Below are 16679 nucleotides of genomic sequence, written 5' to 3'. Positions count from 1 at the left end.
TAATTGGAAGGACGTAGTTCGATATTGGGTGCCAGCATCATTGGGTCGCAGGTTGCGGACTAAAAAGGCAGACAAACGTTTTATGGTCCACTTGGCTCCCTCGAGTTATTTACCCTCGAGTATTTAACCCTTAGAAAAAAATAACGTTTGTCAATAATTCTGGTCAACAGCCCTTGCATCGTTCACGTGCTTGCGTAACACGTAGTAACATACTTGGGAGTAATTTTTTTTCGAATTCCAACAAGAAAGGGTGAATTAATGTTAATTTCGGGTAAAGCCTGTTGCTATACACATACATATAGACATAATACCAAGCAAAAACATTGCGACTTTGGGTTTGTACAAATAATTCTAGATCTTCAACTATAATGGAAAGAAACTTTTATTTCAATGCTGAAATATTGAACGTTGTAAATTCATTGTTATTATATACAATTATATTAGACCAGCATTTGCTCATATTTCAAAATGACGCTGTTATATATCGGTAAGATATTTCGCGACATTGTTTTTTTGTAGTTGTGATGCGCTAGTACTTTTTGAAAGCTAAGACCGTTTACGAACTGAATGTCGTTACGCTGGCTTTTCACAGTTGAGTTGTAATGACAGATGGGAACTTAGAAAATTCGAATGGTAAGCTCCATCTTATCTTAGACTTACAGCACAGGAAACAGCTCGCCTTATAAACCTCGTATTCGATGATCGTTTTATTGTTAAAAACACTCTGAGCCATTGGTTCAAATAGTTCTGGTATGTGAATTTTGAACACGATCATATAACTTTTCTCGAAGACACCTTATGAAGGCTAATAATGAGAAATTGAGTTATTTCTTAGTGCGCGGGTGTTATCACACACGTTCGTTCATTGTTAGACATTCCCAAGAGGAAACAAAGTGTTTCCACGTTTCGAACCCAGACCGCTACGCGTCCCTACTGTGCTACTCACTACGCCGCCACCGTGACAGGTTAAATATACCTATAAACACCATACTCGTCCACCTAATCGTCTATCACTATTGATCGAATCAATAAAGTAGAATGGTTGGGCAAATGAGTGCAGTGTGATTTGACCGAGGATCAAAATCAAAAATAGATTATCATATTTTCAAAACTTTGACAACCTCTCTATAGAAAAAATTATCAAATCTCAACATGTCTAAGTTGCGTTTCGATATTGTAGACTCTTGTATCACGCAGGCTTTTACAGCGGTGAAATATATATATCATTCCAATGGCGGAGGGTTATAGATCATATTTCGATCGAAACTAAAGAAAAAGCTAAGCTAGTGGAAAATGTTTGCAAAGTTAGAGTTCACTATATCATATTTCCTACCAAACAGCATGCGATATTACTGCTATTTATTATTAATTAACTGAGTTGTGATAGGAATGGTTTCTTCTACGATCGCGCTTTAATTTCTTAGTCGAAGAGATAGTTCTCACACGATCATTAACTTTTCAAGGTTACGTCTGCCCTTAAGGGGATGAAGTTACTTCAATTTGATATAAATTTCATAATTAGATAGTTGCCAATAATGGTGTCATGGCGCTCTATGCTCTTGTAAGCAAGCAGGTTCTTACTGATTTTCACCACTCTCTTTTTTCTAAGATTTTGGAGGCGCCCTCTGTAGGTATGTCGCCCTGTAAGGGCTACTCGCGTCAGCGTAGCGACGTAACATTAACGAAATCATTAATATTTTTTTTTTTTTTCAATACATACTAAATAAACTTTAGTGGTCAACGTCTAAATAAATGCCATATGTGTGGTTTGTTACTCTTATTCCATCGAAATGAGTGGTTACTCAAATTTGTTCTGATTCAGGAGATACATTATCTTAAATTACGTTTTAGTCAAGCCACACAACTTAATACGAATTGGATTTACGTTGATTGTCTATGACTGTCTTGATATCCGATAAGGACATCAGACCGCAAGCACTCTCTAAGCCCACTAATATCTGGTATCGAGCATGACTGGAAAATGAATAATTACGCAATTGGCGAACCAGCAGCAACAGCCAGCACGAGGTGTTAAGATGTATTGTAAAACCTATTCTAACTTTTCTCTATGAGCACAGCGATTCCTTAATCACATTATGGTTGATCGGTTGAAACTATACTGTATTTGGCAGTGCTGAATATTTACACATTGTTATATCATGGCAGTTTAAATCAGGTGTCTCTCAATGCTGAAATGCAAACTTCGGAACTTCTGGTATATGACACCATCTAAATGATTTGCCATAATAAACTCAACTAGCATAAAATCTATACTATATCAAAATGCCTTTTCTATAAGAATTAAAGAAAATTAAATATTTTATTGAAAGAAAAGCTACCTAAAGTCTTCTGCTGACTCTCGTGACTGCGTCGATACGGTGACATTTTCCACTTCAAATGGTCTTCCGATCGTTTCGCCCGAGCTGACGAAAGCCGTCAGAAAGATATTTGCCACAGCGACAAGGAAAACACCGGTGAGAACAAGGTTATTCACCAACTCTGCTGGTCTTTGTTGTACTGCACGATTAATGTTGAATCTACAAGTTAAAAAGAATTGAAATTTATGAGACTAATATGTTAATATTCCATTCTAAAAGACCTGTTGCGGGCCGTTACCTTCTACTGAATATATTCCAGCTAAAGATTATTTTTCTCCTAAATTCGACTGTTAACTTGTTGAAAGAATTACTATGCGACAAACCTGCTATGCTAAATTTATGTGTTTAAATAACAAAGCAGAAGCTAATTGGTTCAAAACAACGGAATTCTTTTGAATAAATGCTCGTTACACATCGCAATTCTGAAAAACATTGGACACTAACACTCACGCGCTTTATTCACTTCAACGCATTCGTAGAAATGGCCAGAGACTAATCCAGATCCGCCTTTTATCCCTTTGCTCAACGTCATATACAAGGTAAATCATTTGGAGAAAGGCAAAGGAAGTGGGAATAAAATTTCGGAAAATTGACACTGTGACTGTAAAACGAAGGTAAGGATTGTTTAAAATGTAGGCTGCATAATTCTGACGACAGCGTCGATCTAGGTCGATCTACCGATTTAGGGTAATGAAGACAACTATAAACTGCGAGAGTGCACGACGAGAAATGTGTAGCGATAGAAACTACTAGAGATTGAAAATCAAGTGCTCAATATATTGCTGAAGCGTTAACATATAATGGCACGCAGATTTTGAATGCACGACGCGAAAAGTGTTCACCCGAACGAACTGTGGCGGTCAGTTGTATATGATTTTGGTGAATATGAGAAACTAAAAGAAACAGCTGGAGTTCCCAATAATACAGAAAATCAAATATCAGGATAATTGGAAGAGCGTTAAGTGGTCCTAGCTAGAACATCTGGAATTTACTCGTTCGCACAGTTGCCAATTCCAGCCTCTTGTTTAGGTTCTGTATGTCTACGCAATGTTTTGTACTGTCAAAAGTCGAAATGCTGCAATTCCTCACTGCTATCAAGGGCTTCCTTAGCTTAAATCTGCCTTATTAAGAGATCTTACTGTAAATAATCTATAATGTTTTACCTTCGTTATATAGCTGCAAGTGTTAGTTAAACTTCGCAGAGGGTTTTGGCTTTTTTGCCCTTCTCTTCACAAATTTGTCTGAGAAAAAAAGCAGGTGGGACAAACAGTTAATCTACATGCATACGTTTTCTCAAATGTATGGAAGCGAATGGGGTCATTGTATTATACGTAATATATGAATGTATGAGCCAACACCTTGACCCTACTAAATGAATATAGCCTTGCAAGCTTTTTAAGATTTCGTCTTGGATTTTCTATAAAAAAAATTACTATCGGCTCAATTTTTGTTTTCTAAATATGTAGCCTATAATATTGCTACTTTGAAAAGTATGCTCTATTTTTCTAACTAATCACCTTCTGTTTCGTTAGTCAGGCAACTATGTATGATATAACTGAGTGACTGAAGCCTTTCGGAAGCCATCGGCGCGTCTCTACGCTAGCTATGGCTGAGCAGATAAATTTGCAGAATATATTAATACTAGAAGAAGAGTGCACCTTCCTTTGATGATGAGAAGAATGCCCACAGTGACTTGGAGAGTAAGAGCCGTGCCGACAGCAGAGAGGCAAATGAGATAGAAACGGTTGGCCCTAGGACCGTTTTGCAGGATGCTTCGGAGCTGAGATGCATTTGATGTGAGCAGCGCCAGGGTCAGCAGGCCTAAATTGCCAATAGTGACAAACGTTATCTTTGGATTCTATCAGTTTGGATGATCGTCTAGAAACGAGGGCGCATGTCTCTATCAGAAATTTGGTCATATATCCCTGGTGTAAAGTAAGGGTGGCTATTAGGTGAGCACGCGAGCGAAATTAGAATTAGAGACATTTATGTAACCTATATTCGCGCGCCAGGTCATAGCTAGCTTCTGTTTTCTTTTTTAATTCATTTATGCCTGTTTATGCAAATCTTTATGTGCATAAAAAAAAACGTAAATTCAGCTTGAACGAAATTAATATCAACATCGTTTGATATCTGGACTGCACTTGCCTGTTTACAGTTCGTGTTATTGAGGGGGGTATGATTCTATGTTAATTATTTTATTAATCTATTTAACCTTGTGAAATCGCATTTTTCGTTGAATAGAGGTTCATATCCATCCAGGAATGAGTGCCTGCGCCCGAAGAAGCCTCAGCTGCCAGCGAACGGTCCATGTCCAATCGAAGCTCGTCAGAGTTTATTCCGCCTCCGCCATCCAGACCGTTCTGAAAATGATTGTGAAAAATCCACTATTGTATTAATAAAGAAAATAATTTATTTATAGACGCCATATAGTAATGCATTGGATCGCGTAGTTACCGCGAATGTCTTACTCAGCAAATGAAAGAAGGACTATCGATATTTGTGAGATCTGCTCAATGAAACGAGTTCGCGGAATTTATTTACTTTTGATATCAGTATATTTTATTATACACTAGCAAAAGGTAAAAGCTCATTAACGACAAATATACATACCGTTTTCTTTAGGTTTTTGACACTAAAATATTAGTTCTAGAGTACGGATGAATGTGTCGTTGTTCGTGGCTATTGTGTATTGCTGAATAATTGATTTTTAAGTAATGTTCTTCCGCAATTCAAGCTGTCTTAAATGGCAGATCATAGCTCGAGTTGAAAAAACGATTTGTGTTTGTTAATGCTAGGCAACATCGACGATACTGACAAGGAGCAACTCCGCCCCCTAGTTGTGCTAATGGCACACAATAGTCGCTGTATGTAAATGCATATTAGTGGTGCCCACTATTTCGCAACACCTATATCGTATAAAGATATCTTAGTTCAACAAGGATCATTCGCACAAAGTAACAACGTGTGTCAATATGTTGTCAAATTGAATTTTTCTTTCTTTTTTTCCACCAGACTGTCACTGTTTTTATATGTAGAATTATGTTGCTTCTAAGTACACATATACAAGCCAAAGAAGTGTGTGGGCGACCCCGCTATCGAACTGTACGCAATATGGCCACTGGGCAGTCGGGCACAGAGAGCAACGTCACGCCTGGCAGCAGCAAACCTTCTGTTGCTGCTGATAACTGCGATATCTTCGAAACTCAACTAATATATTAAATTTCACTAAAGCGATCGAACTTTGTGAAACTGAAATTACTGAGTATCACCAAACTGAGGCAGAAGTACAATTTTGATCGTCATGGAAACGAAGATTCGGGTTGAAATCTTTTTTAGCGTCGCATTTCATGTTCTAAATGACTGATCTTAGAGTGTATAACGTAAATGCCTATTTTTTAATTCCCGCACATCCAATGAAAAACATGCCTTTGAATCTTTACAGGGAATAGGATAGGTTACGTGTTAAAATAGTCCAATTGTCAATAGCCTTTTGTTTTTATATGTAGAAACCTAATTATTGGGCCTATAAAACAGTACGTCAGAGTAAAGGTAATAATCATGTCTCATTGGGAGCAGATTTCGTGTAAATATATCCTTACAGGAAATCGGTTTATCGCAAGCACACCTGAGGATAAAATCAATATAGCCTAACAAAGTACCATATAACAATAATAAAGCGTTCTACGGAAGATAATCGGGCTGAAGAATTTCCACTTTAGCAAGTTGCACACAAACCGGTCACCGTAATCGAAAGGCTGTCATCTTAACGTCACGTAGATGAACTTACCTGAATATATTCGTCGGTAAACCTCACAAAAACTATTTGATGTTGCTTTTTCTTATCATGACTATCTACTAGATATAAATGTTAGTTCAGGTGAAATTTGGCAGTTGTTCACCCCATGTGTAATCCATGTTGTACTAGCAGGCTGGCACATCTATAGAAATCTCAGAACTAGACATGGCCTATTTCGCGCTAACTGGCTTTACATGCTTCATCTACGATATGTCGCTCCATCTTTGTTGCTCACGATCTAACGCTCAAATTCTTGCTGTTGTTACCGCAATCAACAGTTGAGCACTACTTACAGTACGGACTGGTCAGCCACTTCACTGCGCGGTTCTATAAGAAAAACTACGAGTCAGGTACATCGTTGCTGTACGCTTGTAAATGAATGTCCACCATCATCTAAGCAGCAGCAGCAGCACTCACCTCATCCTTGTCGAAGACGAGTCGGTCGGGGCCTGGTGGCCTGTTCAGCTCGCGTAGCTCTTCAACTTCGAGTCCCAGAAGGTGTTTGTGCGATCGGTGGAATTTGGTGTCGAGCGAAGAGCACCTGCCAACGCTTTTGTTCATCGGCGTCACACACGGAATAAGCGGCGGCCGATCGAGTGAAGCGACGAACAAAACGTCCAAAGTAGCGTTAAGCGATTGAGGTCGCAACAGCAGTAATACAACGCGGCGGGACACCGCAGGACACGGGAACAAATAATGAGTAGCCACAAGACACCCAAGGACAATACAGACACAAACAATCGTAACGAGCTACAGTCACAATAACCGATAACGACACTTCACAGCCGCAAGAACAGTAAACAGGTAGGCAAACGTAAGGCCAGACAAGGACCGGCAGGCCGCGAGTGGGCCAGCGGAACTCAATGAATTCGACAGTTGTTGTAAGTTGATAGTTGATTCACAATTACCGATTACTAAGTTTAATTACCACTAGCAGTAACAAAATCGGAACAATGCTACTTATTGGAAATGCTTAATATTTTATGGTACCAGTTGTGTCCGACGACATCGTAATGTCGCATATTGAGAAAGAGTCCTGTGAAAGTCTTATGTGGTCATATCTGCGACGTTCGTTTACTTGCTAACTTCTAATACGGGATCCATAGAAACGTCTAATACCCTAAGAAAAATTATAATTATGGAGCTTTGCTTCGATGTGATATGGTGATCATTTGTCAAGGGTCATTGGGTCTTTAGCATACATATATAGCACTTCAACTATATATAGTGTGAAACACAACCGTGCACGGATGGATCTGAATCTTTGCGTGTTTGTGCTGCGTGTATTCCACCTTAGTGACGCGGCAATTTTGACATAGCAAAGCGCAAGACACAGTGTTGATATCGTTTCGCGGAAATAATAACCCAGCGGAAAGTATTGTCACGCGTCTTAATGCACGCATTTAGCTTTGGTTCAATAATGCCAATTCCGCCCAATTGACAACAGTGAATTTTTCAAGCGCAAAAATCAAGATTCAGATACGGTTGGGTGTTGTTATCTTTTTACTTAACGCTTTGTAAGCGTAAAATGAGCTTTACTAGACCACGTTTACACTGAGAATCGAAAGATTATACTGCAGCGCACAGATTAGGATAACTCACGTTGGATAAACGGCACGAAAAACAGAGTGTTCACGTCTACACACAAACACACTCCTACAGTTCGCACTGCAAACCATCGTTTGGCTCAAGGAAATCGCTCGTGAACGAAATAGAACTATGAAAGAATTGAGTGTAGCAGAAGCAAACGTCCACTATTGCCGCTAAGCATTGGCTCTTCGTAGAGTGGCTAAATAGGCTTAAAGTGGTATTAGACAGGATATGATTGCTTGCAAATAACAAATGAAGGGTGCGTCAAAGTAAGAATCACTTTCCCCCGCAAAAATATTGACAAGAGACGAAATCAAGTTCTTATGGTGGCTTGGAATATCATTGTGCTTTCAATGTCTCCTTACCTGGATAATTGTCTTCTCAGCGGGGTGATTTGGGCGGCATTGAGAATGGATCCTCCCGGGTGCTCATGGTCCCTCGGGGCTGGGCTGGGCGCCATGATTCGCCCGATCGATACACCCTCGCCGCCTGCGATCTTGCACATGCGAGCCTCACGTGCCAAGCCAGAATTTCGTCGGTGCACGTGCGATGTGCCGCACTCCTTGCGTCTAGCCACCAAATATTGTACTCCTTGATCTCCACCTAACTTTATGAACAAGCCAAAACATCTGCAAATAGACGGTCTGAATGCTGCAGTTCGATGAAATTACGCGGAAGCAAGCTATAATGCTCACATGGTCCTCATACCGATCGTCTATAGAGTACCTCTTTATTTACCTAATTATTATGTATGAGCAATACATAGAATTCATTCCGCGATCTCCATACTAACTCCACTAACTTCAATCGCATAAACAACGTATCCGCCACATATAGCTATCCTTGTACACTCTGACTGGTTTATCACTAACATCAAAAACCATTCTGAAGTGAACTTCTGCCACAGTTTACAGCGAGTGTACTCTTCATGAAAGCTATTTTGGCCGAAGCAAATTCATAGTGTAGAGAAAACGTACGATTTCATGCTACTGTTTTGACCATATCGATCATTGAACGTCAGTCGCGACTGTTCTACTCTGAATTGTGAGCTGTAGTAAGTGTGTCTTATGTAAAATGCTGCGCTATCGAAGTACGTCACCGGACTGCCAAAACGACCGTTCGAAGACAAAGAGTCACCGAAGCAAGCCATCGCATGGCAGAGTCATCTTTCGTTCACCGAACCAGGCATTTTATTGTTTATCTGCTAACAATGTTTTCCTGCCCACACGGTGCACACACATCGACCCACTCGGCACGACCGTCAGCGACCCTTACCCATCCCGCTATATGCCAAGATACTCCGGCCCAGCTGATCTTAGTCGCAAAGATTACACCGGTCAGTCATTCCTCGTTTCTTTATATCGCTGGCTTACGTCTTCTCGCCGGCCCTTTTCTGACTTAATGTTTCTGACCGATACGTGCCTCACATGTACCGAAAAAGACTTCGCCACACCGAATTGGCAGCTACTGTGGCCTAGAGTGCTTTCGCTACTCGAAGTCGGACCAATGGAGAGCTTGTGCTGTCTTCCCTATGCGATGCTTCCACTACTATAAATAGTGATGAATAATGATGGGAACTTCAGTTGGCTGGCAGCAGCAGCGAACACGTACCACGATTACTTCATTCACAAAGGCATCTGCTATCACTACCGTCTTAAGCAGTTACCTGTCTCTATAAAAACAAAATTAGTTTTCAACTGTAGATAACTGAATGGAGCCGCGGCTTACCTCTACGCTCCCATTTTATCACCGTCGGCATTATGCCTACCTCATATCAGTCAACAGCGATATGGCCTTTAGCATATGATATGTATATGCATATACGAAAGATCAGTGAGTCTCGGAACGCGCAGGAGAACGCCGCTTCCTATACGACGATATCCTGACAAAAACCTGATAGGCTAGTAAAAAGGAAACTGGCTAGAAATGCTTTATAACTATAAATTACGTCTGTTCTGAACTATTGTTTGTGAAGGATCATTCGAATTGGTCGGGCGTCACGATCTGGCTAACAACTAACACTTATACTGATTAAACGAAAGAAAAGACATTTTTCTAACTGTATGAGTAAGAATATCAATGAGCTTCAAGTTTTCATTGAGGCAATGCGTATACTTTTTACAGGTAAACTTTTATTTTTTTAATGCACTACATATATGGAATATTTAATCAACAGCCAGACGAGCCCGCCGCAGCCGCTAACTTCACTTATACTGCGAGAAATATCGTACCGCGTTAGTGCATAGCTGAGGCGTGTTGGTAAAGTGGTATTGTGACAAACTAATTATCTTAGGCCAATATTCGATTTCAAACACAAAGAGAGCATAATAGCAAGCTAATGAGAACTTCGCGAAAAAAACGCGTCGGACTTCACACAATGCTATCCTAACGACGGTTCTCGAGTGGAAAAAACAGCTTGTCTTCATGTTAGCCGAACATAAAAAATGCGTTGCCACTAGTGCTTTCGTTTGCTACTTTGTAGCTGGATTTGTACATAAATCTCATTGTGATTGCAGCAGATGTAATAAGCTTAACAAAAATGATGACATTGATTGCGCTGTCCGAGTCGTAACTATGAGATAAAATTATAGGTTCCATCACGACCTAAACTCTGGTGGAGTTAGATCGATGCTGATCATGTGAATAAGTTGCCAGTAGAGAACAGTTCGGTTACGAGAGCTGGTCTTGGTATTTAGAACTTAAGGTCAATGGCGTACGTTTATAGCGCCTCCATGTCGACAATATTTAAAGTAACACTTTCATTTTTGCTTCGTAAAGCTAACTAATTCTTACTGCTGTGCCTTCATATGCACAGACTCAGCTACAATTGACTCCTTGGCAAAAGGGAAGCAATGTTCTCCTTTAATAGAAAATCTGCATTTCAGAATGATGGCCAAACTTGACCAATAGACTCACTAAGCGTCGCAAATATGTTTACCTCATTTTGACTGTCCCTTAATTACATAGTAAGATAAACTTTCAAATTGTAATGCATGCACAGTCTTCGGGTGAGCCTATTTTCAGTAATGCGGATCCCGCGCACGTCTATGCCACGTACGTTTTACAAGTCAGAAATTCGCCTTTTTTCTCTTCTAGACTTCAAGTGATGTCAAGTCATGCAAAAACGAACTTGTCACGTGCTCAAAGAGATAGGGCTTTCATGTCATTAGTTCATTTGCAGTGGAAAATAAAATTACGCCATTGCATACGCCTCGTCCCCTGGCCACCAAGTGTTACTGATGGTCACCACTAATCACCGCGATGGCAGCCGCAGCGAGCAGCGGGCGTCTCCGCTCTCTTCTTTTTCCCCATGCCCTATCCCAAGCAGAAAAAAATTTAACATCGTATCGTACTATCGTTGCTGCTGCTTCTTATTTACATTTTTGGTCTCCGCTTGTTTCCTTCTTAGGCTGGTGCCAGCGTCAGCAGCTGCTTCTGCTCTTGGTCAAATTGGTTGTTTGGCCGCCTAGGCTCCGAGCACCGTTCAGGGCGGTACGATGCTATATCGACCTGAGTACACTGTCGTTGCCTTAGCAGTCGGCCATGAAACAGAGGCTACCAACAGCAGGACAGGGAAGATTCCTGATGTGTGCTGGACCTGCTAGCATCAGCGCGGTGGTCTTCTGTAAATGACGCGCATTGGGCGACGGTGAAGCAAGAACGCGGGAAGCACGCGCCGCAAAAGCAGAAGCAGCGGAAGCAGCCTGCCAATCAGCTGCGGCGTCATTTATCACTAGGCGAGAACGCAGACCGCCAGGATCAGTATACCCACTAGGCCCGTAGAATACTTGCCAACAGAGTGATCCGATAAAAACTCTCTCTGAGTTATCTGCACTATTCCACCGGCACTCAGGCTACGGAGCTACGAAATTTTATTTATGAAGAGCGATTATGTAAGAATAGTAATTATGTCAGAAGCATTTTATCCCAGCTTCGCAAACAGAGAAAGTCTCGTTCATTCAACGTAACCACCATTCCTCACGATTACAGCTCCAATTCAACTTCCGAACTACTCACAAGCTTTTCGTTTAAGCGATTCCAGGAGTAAGCGAATCGACGTTGTTGTATCGAGGCTTGTTGTTATTGGCTCTCACTCAATAGCGTTACTTATATACTAAAGGTTTCAGATCTGGGCCGCTCGCCAGCTATGTATTGATTCCACCATGTGCTCGTATGTTCAAGCAGCCGGTCCTACACTATTTGACTTGTACAAATCGATGCACGATTTTGTTAAAGGACGTATGATTCGACGGTCACCTGAGGTATCCACGGTTGCTTTGCTTAACACCTGGTCGATCATGCAGATATAACTTTTTAGTTATGCGCCCACCTTGCTGGAAGAAAAAAGCTGGTATAACGTCTCTTTCACTGGACGCTATCCTCAGAACATGAACTTCCCGTCAGAGAGAAATCAACGAGAGTTGACCAGCAAACAACACCGAATTTTATTGTTCTCAGAGAGCATATGTCTGACCTTCACGACATGTGACATCTACTTATGTGAGATGTAAATAATTTGTGACACCGAACGTTTACTCACGTTAAATTTCCTCACTAGAACCCCGTTTGAAACAGAGCTATCATTAGAAATGCACCTTTGGCTGGCAACAATCGACTTTGAAGTTCGCACTGTTTGTTTTTTTGCTGTCGTGGACTTTCTGTTGCGATGCGTTAATACTTGCTTCTGTTCCTTCTGAAAACGCATACGTTTTAGCTACACGGCAGACTGTCGATTCGGTACGGTCTAAAAAGTTCATTTTTTTGGTGGCGGTTTGTCTGACGCATACCGATTGGATCATTGCTGATCTTCCCTCGAACGACGCACTATTGTTCGCTACGATAAATTTACTTTTTTGTAGTAGAAATAATTAATTTTTGCCTGGTACTAGAAGTAGCCAATGAACGCATGCCTGTTACGGCAATCACATTTACTATAGAAGTCAAATACACTTAGCTACCGTAAGAAATTCTATACGGGGTTGTTTGAATGAATGGGATATTACTTGAGTAGCGTCTCCGATGGCTTACGGGCCTTATTTGCTAGCCACTAGGCCATAAAATCCCGGAATAGCTTAGTGAGTAACGTACTTGCCCGCTAATCTTAGCGACACGTGGTCCAGATTTACACCTGAGCATAGACGCACAGTTCGTTCCGTGCTGAGAGCCAGCCAAGCTGATGGAGTGTTTAATGGCGATACCGGATGTAAAAGTCGAAACATGGAACCAAGGTCCATTGAGCGCAGGTGGACCTTAGCTCCGGTGCTTGCCTGGTTTTTGTTGTCGTCCTATTTAACGCATCTACGTCACTGGCAATGAATATGTATGATGTTCTGCCAGACGACTACGTATATCAAGACATGTAGGCAGTCTCAAGAGGTGCGCGTCAGGATCAGGTCATAGATAAGGTGGATTGACGCACTCTTCTTGATTGAATAGTAGAGCTGGAATAGGCAAACGATAACAATTGAATTTGCAACGAATTCAATCACTATCGTATTGTCGGTTGAATAATACTGTGTAATGTCGCTCTCTTACCGTTTTCACTGCGACTCCGCAGTCTATCGCCTAGCTCGCAAAACAATCTTCTTCGAGATGACAGTACAATTGCATTCATTGCTGCTAATCTTTTTCTCGCCTTTCGATGTCAGCGTCATTTTATGGTCTCATTGTTTCAATTCATACGAAACTATTATTAAGTAACGAATGTAGTCGATCATGATGCGGTGTGTTATGCTGCGATCCTTCGTTACTTGATTTTTTGCTTTTCTATCAATGCTTCACTCATATTTACCATAGATATTGATACGGATTTAACACCATTCCCATCACCAAATTTTAAGCATGTTTTCTTATATACAGCAGTAGGCACTCGCACACGACGAGCTTTGCTACATGTTTTTCTCTGTAGACAGGGCTCTTCGTATAAATCTTGACAAGAGACAAGCTATAATAGCCGTTGGTCATCAGTAGCGCGTCCTGATCATTGGTGTCCATTTGCGACAATACCACGGCACATCTTTAACTGGCTTGATGGTTTCATAAGATATGGGCCTGTTGCATTTGTCGATGTTGACAAATGCAACAGGCCCATCTTCGGTTTGGGTTTGTTGACGGCTTCATTCTACCACTATTTTTTCCCTATTTAATACACTGTATACTAACGTTCTTTCCTGTATACTACGAGTTTAGATATTCTCGTCATATCCGAATCGTTCTGTCGATTTTTTCCGCTTCCTTAGTTGTCGTAGAACCATTATCTTTCTCTGCTTTATCTTGCGTCGTGTATTTTCGGCAGTTCTATACAGGGCTTCTGCAAGCTAGATGTCAAAAAGGGACCGGGCGTGACGGTGGCTAAATGTGGACAGACCTTTTGAAAGAAAAATACGTTTGGGCTTAATGTTTATAACCAATCATACAGCAGACGAAATAGGGAGTGGATTTAGCCTGCCACAGTATGACTGCGATCCATAATCTTGATCCGTAAATGATTTTCTTGGAGGTGTAATTATCATCACTAATGTTTTGTTCGGTAATACAGCTAGGCGTGCATGCACACACGAACATAACGCTTTTATATGTTATGCATAGATGTATATATATCCATTGAGAATCTAGCACTATCATCAATCCTGAAATCACTTTTACTACAATTAACGATACGGCTTTTGCTCTAATTGCCATGGATACCGTCTTATCTTGTTTACCAACATTAACAGTGTCATGTTATCGTCTGTTAGCAGCCGATCTTAATATTCATAGAATGTTTTTCATGGTGTTTTGTATCGGCAATAGCATAGCTCAGCTGCCTATCTGCAGCATGAATAGTTCGTAGGCAATTTTACTCATATTACTAATTATAGCAATACTCGAATGGTGTATTGACATTTTCTAACGCTTGAGGGCATTGTTCGTCTATTTTGCGGCTGTCCTATTATATTTTTTCCGTGTAAGGAAAAAAAAAAGGAAATTTAGACGAAAGCACATGTTCTGTCTGTAGGCCGTATAAATGTGTGTATAACTAGGAGGGATATGCTTTTGAATGTAGATATAAGCTATTGTTGTATTTCATTTTTTTTTGTATATATTTATCTATCTCGACATTGATTAGAATTGAACATAATAATTACTAGTGCTGTAAATATCATGCTATGTCTCGACGCGATTTCTTTGCACGCTTTGGTTCAGCATCGTCATCATTATATCATATTAAGCCACCATTAAGCAAAGGTGATCGGTTATATGCACTTAACACTTATTTCCTTCCTCCGCTTTGTTCGGTGCGTTTATGACAGACGTTTACACTATTTTAATGTGTTATGTAAATTTTCTCTGGGTGTGAAGACTGGCTTCGTCTTTGAAGCCAACATCGCTCTATTTTGCTCTTGTTTGTAATACAACAATAATGTACACATATAAAACATGTATATACGTATATATATAAACATTGTTGTTTTTAATCGTCATAGATTATGCCTGTTAAACCCAAAAACTAAGAGTGCTAGCTTTCGTCTGTGAACGATTGCGATTAGAAAAAAAAATCTCTTGTGGTCCAACTGTCGAGGCAATCTGCTGTAGGCTAGCCATGTATTCATGGATTGATGATATACTATCATTGTGCCGTTCCAACTTGATGAATGTGATCAAAGTCCGGCTGGTAGCCATAAATACGATGGGTGACTACAGTGTTTTCCGAGATGAGGTGTGTTCCGAGATGTTGGAGCAGTGAAGACGTTAATGATGAAAGTGTGAAGCGTGTCTAGTGTTGTACTCACTTGTAGCCGGAACATAAGCGGAAAATACCAACGTAACATTCGATTCTATAACCTTGAACAAAGACATTGGTAGAGCTGTTGAACTACCGTGGATGTTCAATTCAGTTAATTAACAACAGCAACGACCGTCATTGTTTATTTATACTGTTTTCCAAACAATCATAAAATCGTATATGTTGAACTCACTAACTGAAATTTACGGATTGGGCTGTCTAACTGTCGATAATTATTAGATTTTGATTTCGAGTACGAATTAAAAATACTGCTAACGCGTACAACAACCATCTATGTAGGAACGGGCAGGTAAAGATTAGCAAAGAAGCATATTGTACAAAGGCGCAAACGCAACACAGATTTGTTGTACCCGCGTTTTGGACTGAGGCGTTTTTCTCGATGCTCCAAAAAATCGTATAACTCGTTGAGCCTAGAGAACCTTTTTGCCTGCGCACGAAAGATAGGACGGAAAAGAGCGGAAAATCTTCGTCGTTACGTCGACAATGCACAGTTCAACGAAAGTAGAACCCTGACTACACGAAAGCTTGTCGATAATTTTCTATTTATATGCGTATGAGAGTGTAGAAAGAGGGACTTGGCAGGAGGTCTGAGTCGTGGGCAGCACTAGTTGTAGTTAGCAAGGTTACCCGCAATATACATGTTGACAGAAAGGAGGAGTCTCCCCTATGTATATCAACATTGCTACGACCCTAAGCCTCGTTGCTTCGGACAATGACGGTGGTAGCTCTAATTAACAAGTAGAATTGTTTTACTCTGATTTCTTCTATTCTCCGCTCCGCAGTTGCCTCGTGGCAAGGCGACTGAACAAGCAAAGGCAGTCCGTAGAAGATTCCTAGTTAGGAAAGTTAGCGCTAGTTAGAAAAGAGAACGATTTAGCTAACGACATAACGGCTACAGCACGCGCCCCAAAAGATCCATGTGAAATTGCATGAGAAGTGAAAAGAAAATCGTTAAGCCCGATTGTCTCGGCTTTTCGTAGTAGTTGATACAGACTTTCGCTGTGAACTGTTCTCCTCCCGAAACTCCAATTGACGAACTATTTGTTCGAGCCCATAAATGTGTAGAGTAAAATCTAAAAGTTTACAAACGAAAAGTTGCAAAGGTGATTCTCATACACCTAGATGC

The 16679-nt window shown here is 40.7% G+C and overlaps 1 protein-coding gene across 6 annotated transcripts; it reads right to left on the bottom strand.

The window, feature by feature from the left end:
* Positions 1–358: 358 nt before the first annotated feature.
* On the bottom strand, positions 359–14140 carry LOC111245026 (uncharacterized). 6 transcript variants are annotated; one of them, XM_086981039.1, is made up of 7 exons: positions 13303–14140; positions 12308–13208; positions 8133–8374; positions 6595–6727; positions 4594–4741; positions 4037–4199; positions 359–2537 (listed from the first exon to the last, which is right to left on the bottom strand). In XM_086981039.1, exons 2-7 carry the CDS (start codon positions 12470–12472, stop codon positions 2336–2338), a joined length of 1053 nt encoding a protein of 350 aa, XP_086837165.1. In that variant the 5' UTR covers positions 12473–13208; positions 13303–14140; the 3' UTR covers positions 359–2335. The 6 variants fall into 6 exon arrangements, with proteins under 6 accessions (XP_086837165.1, XP_022648481.1, XP_022648479.1 ...); XM_086981040.1 differs by lacking the exons at positions 12308–13208; positions 13303–14140 and adding exons at positions 3542–3619; positions 8745–9485 and having other exon boundaries at positions 2401–2537; positions 8133–8396; XM_022792746.2 differs by lacking the exon at positions 13303–14140 and having other exon boundaries at positions 8133–8396; positions 12308–12434.
* Positions 14141–16679: the final 2539 nt, after the last annotated feature.

Source organism: Varroa destructor, unplaced genomic scaffold (genome assembly GCF_002443255.2).
Source record: "Varroa destructor unplaced genomic scaffold, Vdes_3.0 BEIS01000002.1, whole genome shotgun sequence".
Classification (NCBI taxonomy): Eukaryota; Metazoa; Arthropoda; class Arachnida; order Mesostigmata; family Varroidae; genus Varroa; species Varroa destructor.
Note: the sequence above shows the minus strand (reverse complement) of the source record. Positions and strands in the feature narration are given on the sequence as shown.

Bases quoted from the DNA above. Each gene is read 5' to 3' on its own strand.
- LOC111245026 (XM_022792744.2), bottom strand. From the start codon at position 8,917: ATGGCTTGCTTCGGTGACTCTTTGTCTTCGAACGGTCGTTTTGGCAGT. The intron at 8,397-8,744 runs GTACGTTTTCTC...GTCTATTTGCAG, and splicing joins CAAAACAGTAGCATGAAATC to ATGTTTTGGCTTGTTCATAA. The intron at 6,728-8,132 runs GTAAGGAGACAT...GATGAACAAAAG, and splicing joins CTGAGAAGACAATTATCCAG to CGTTGGCAGGTGCTCTTCGC.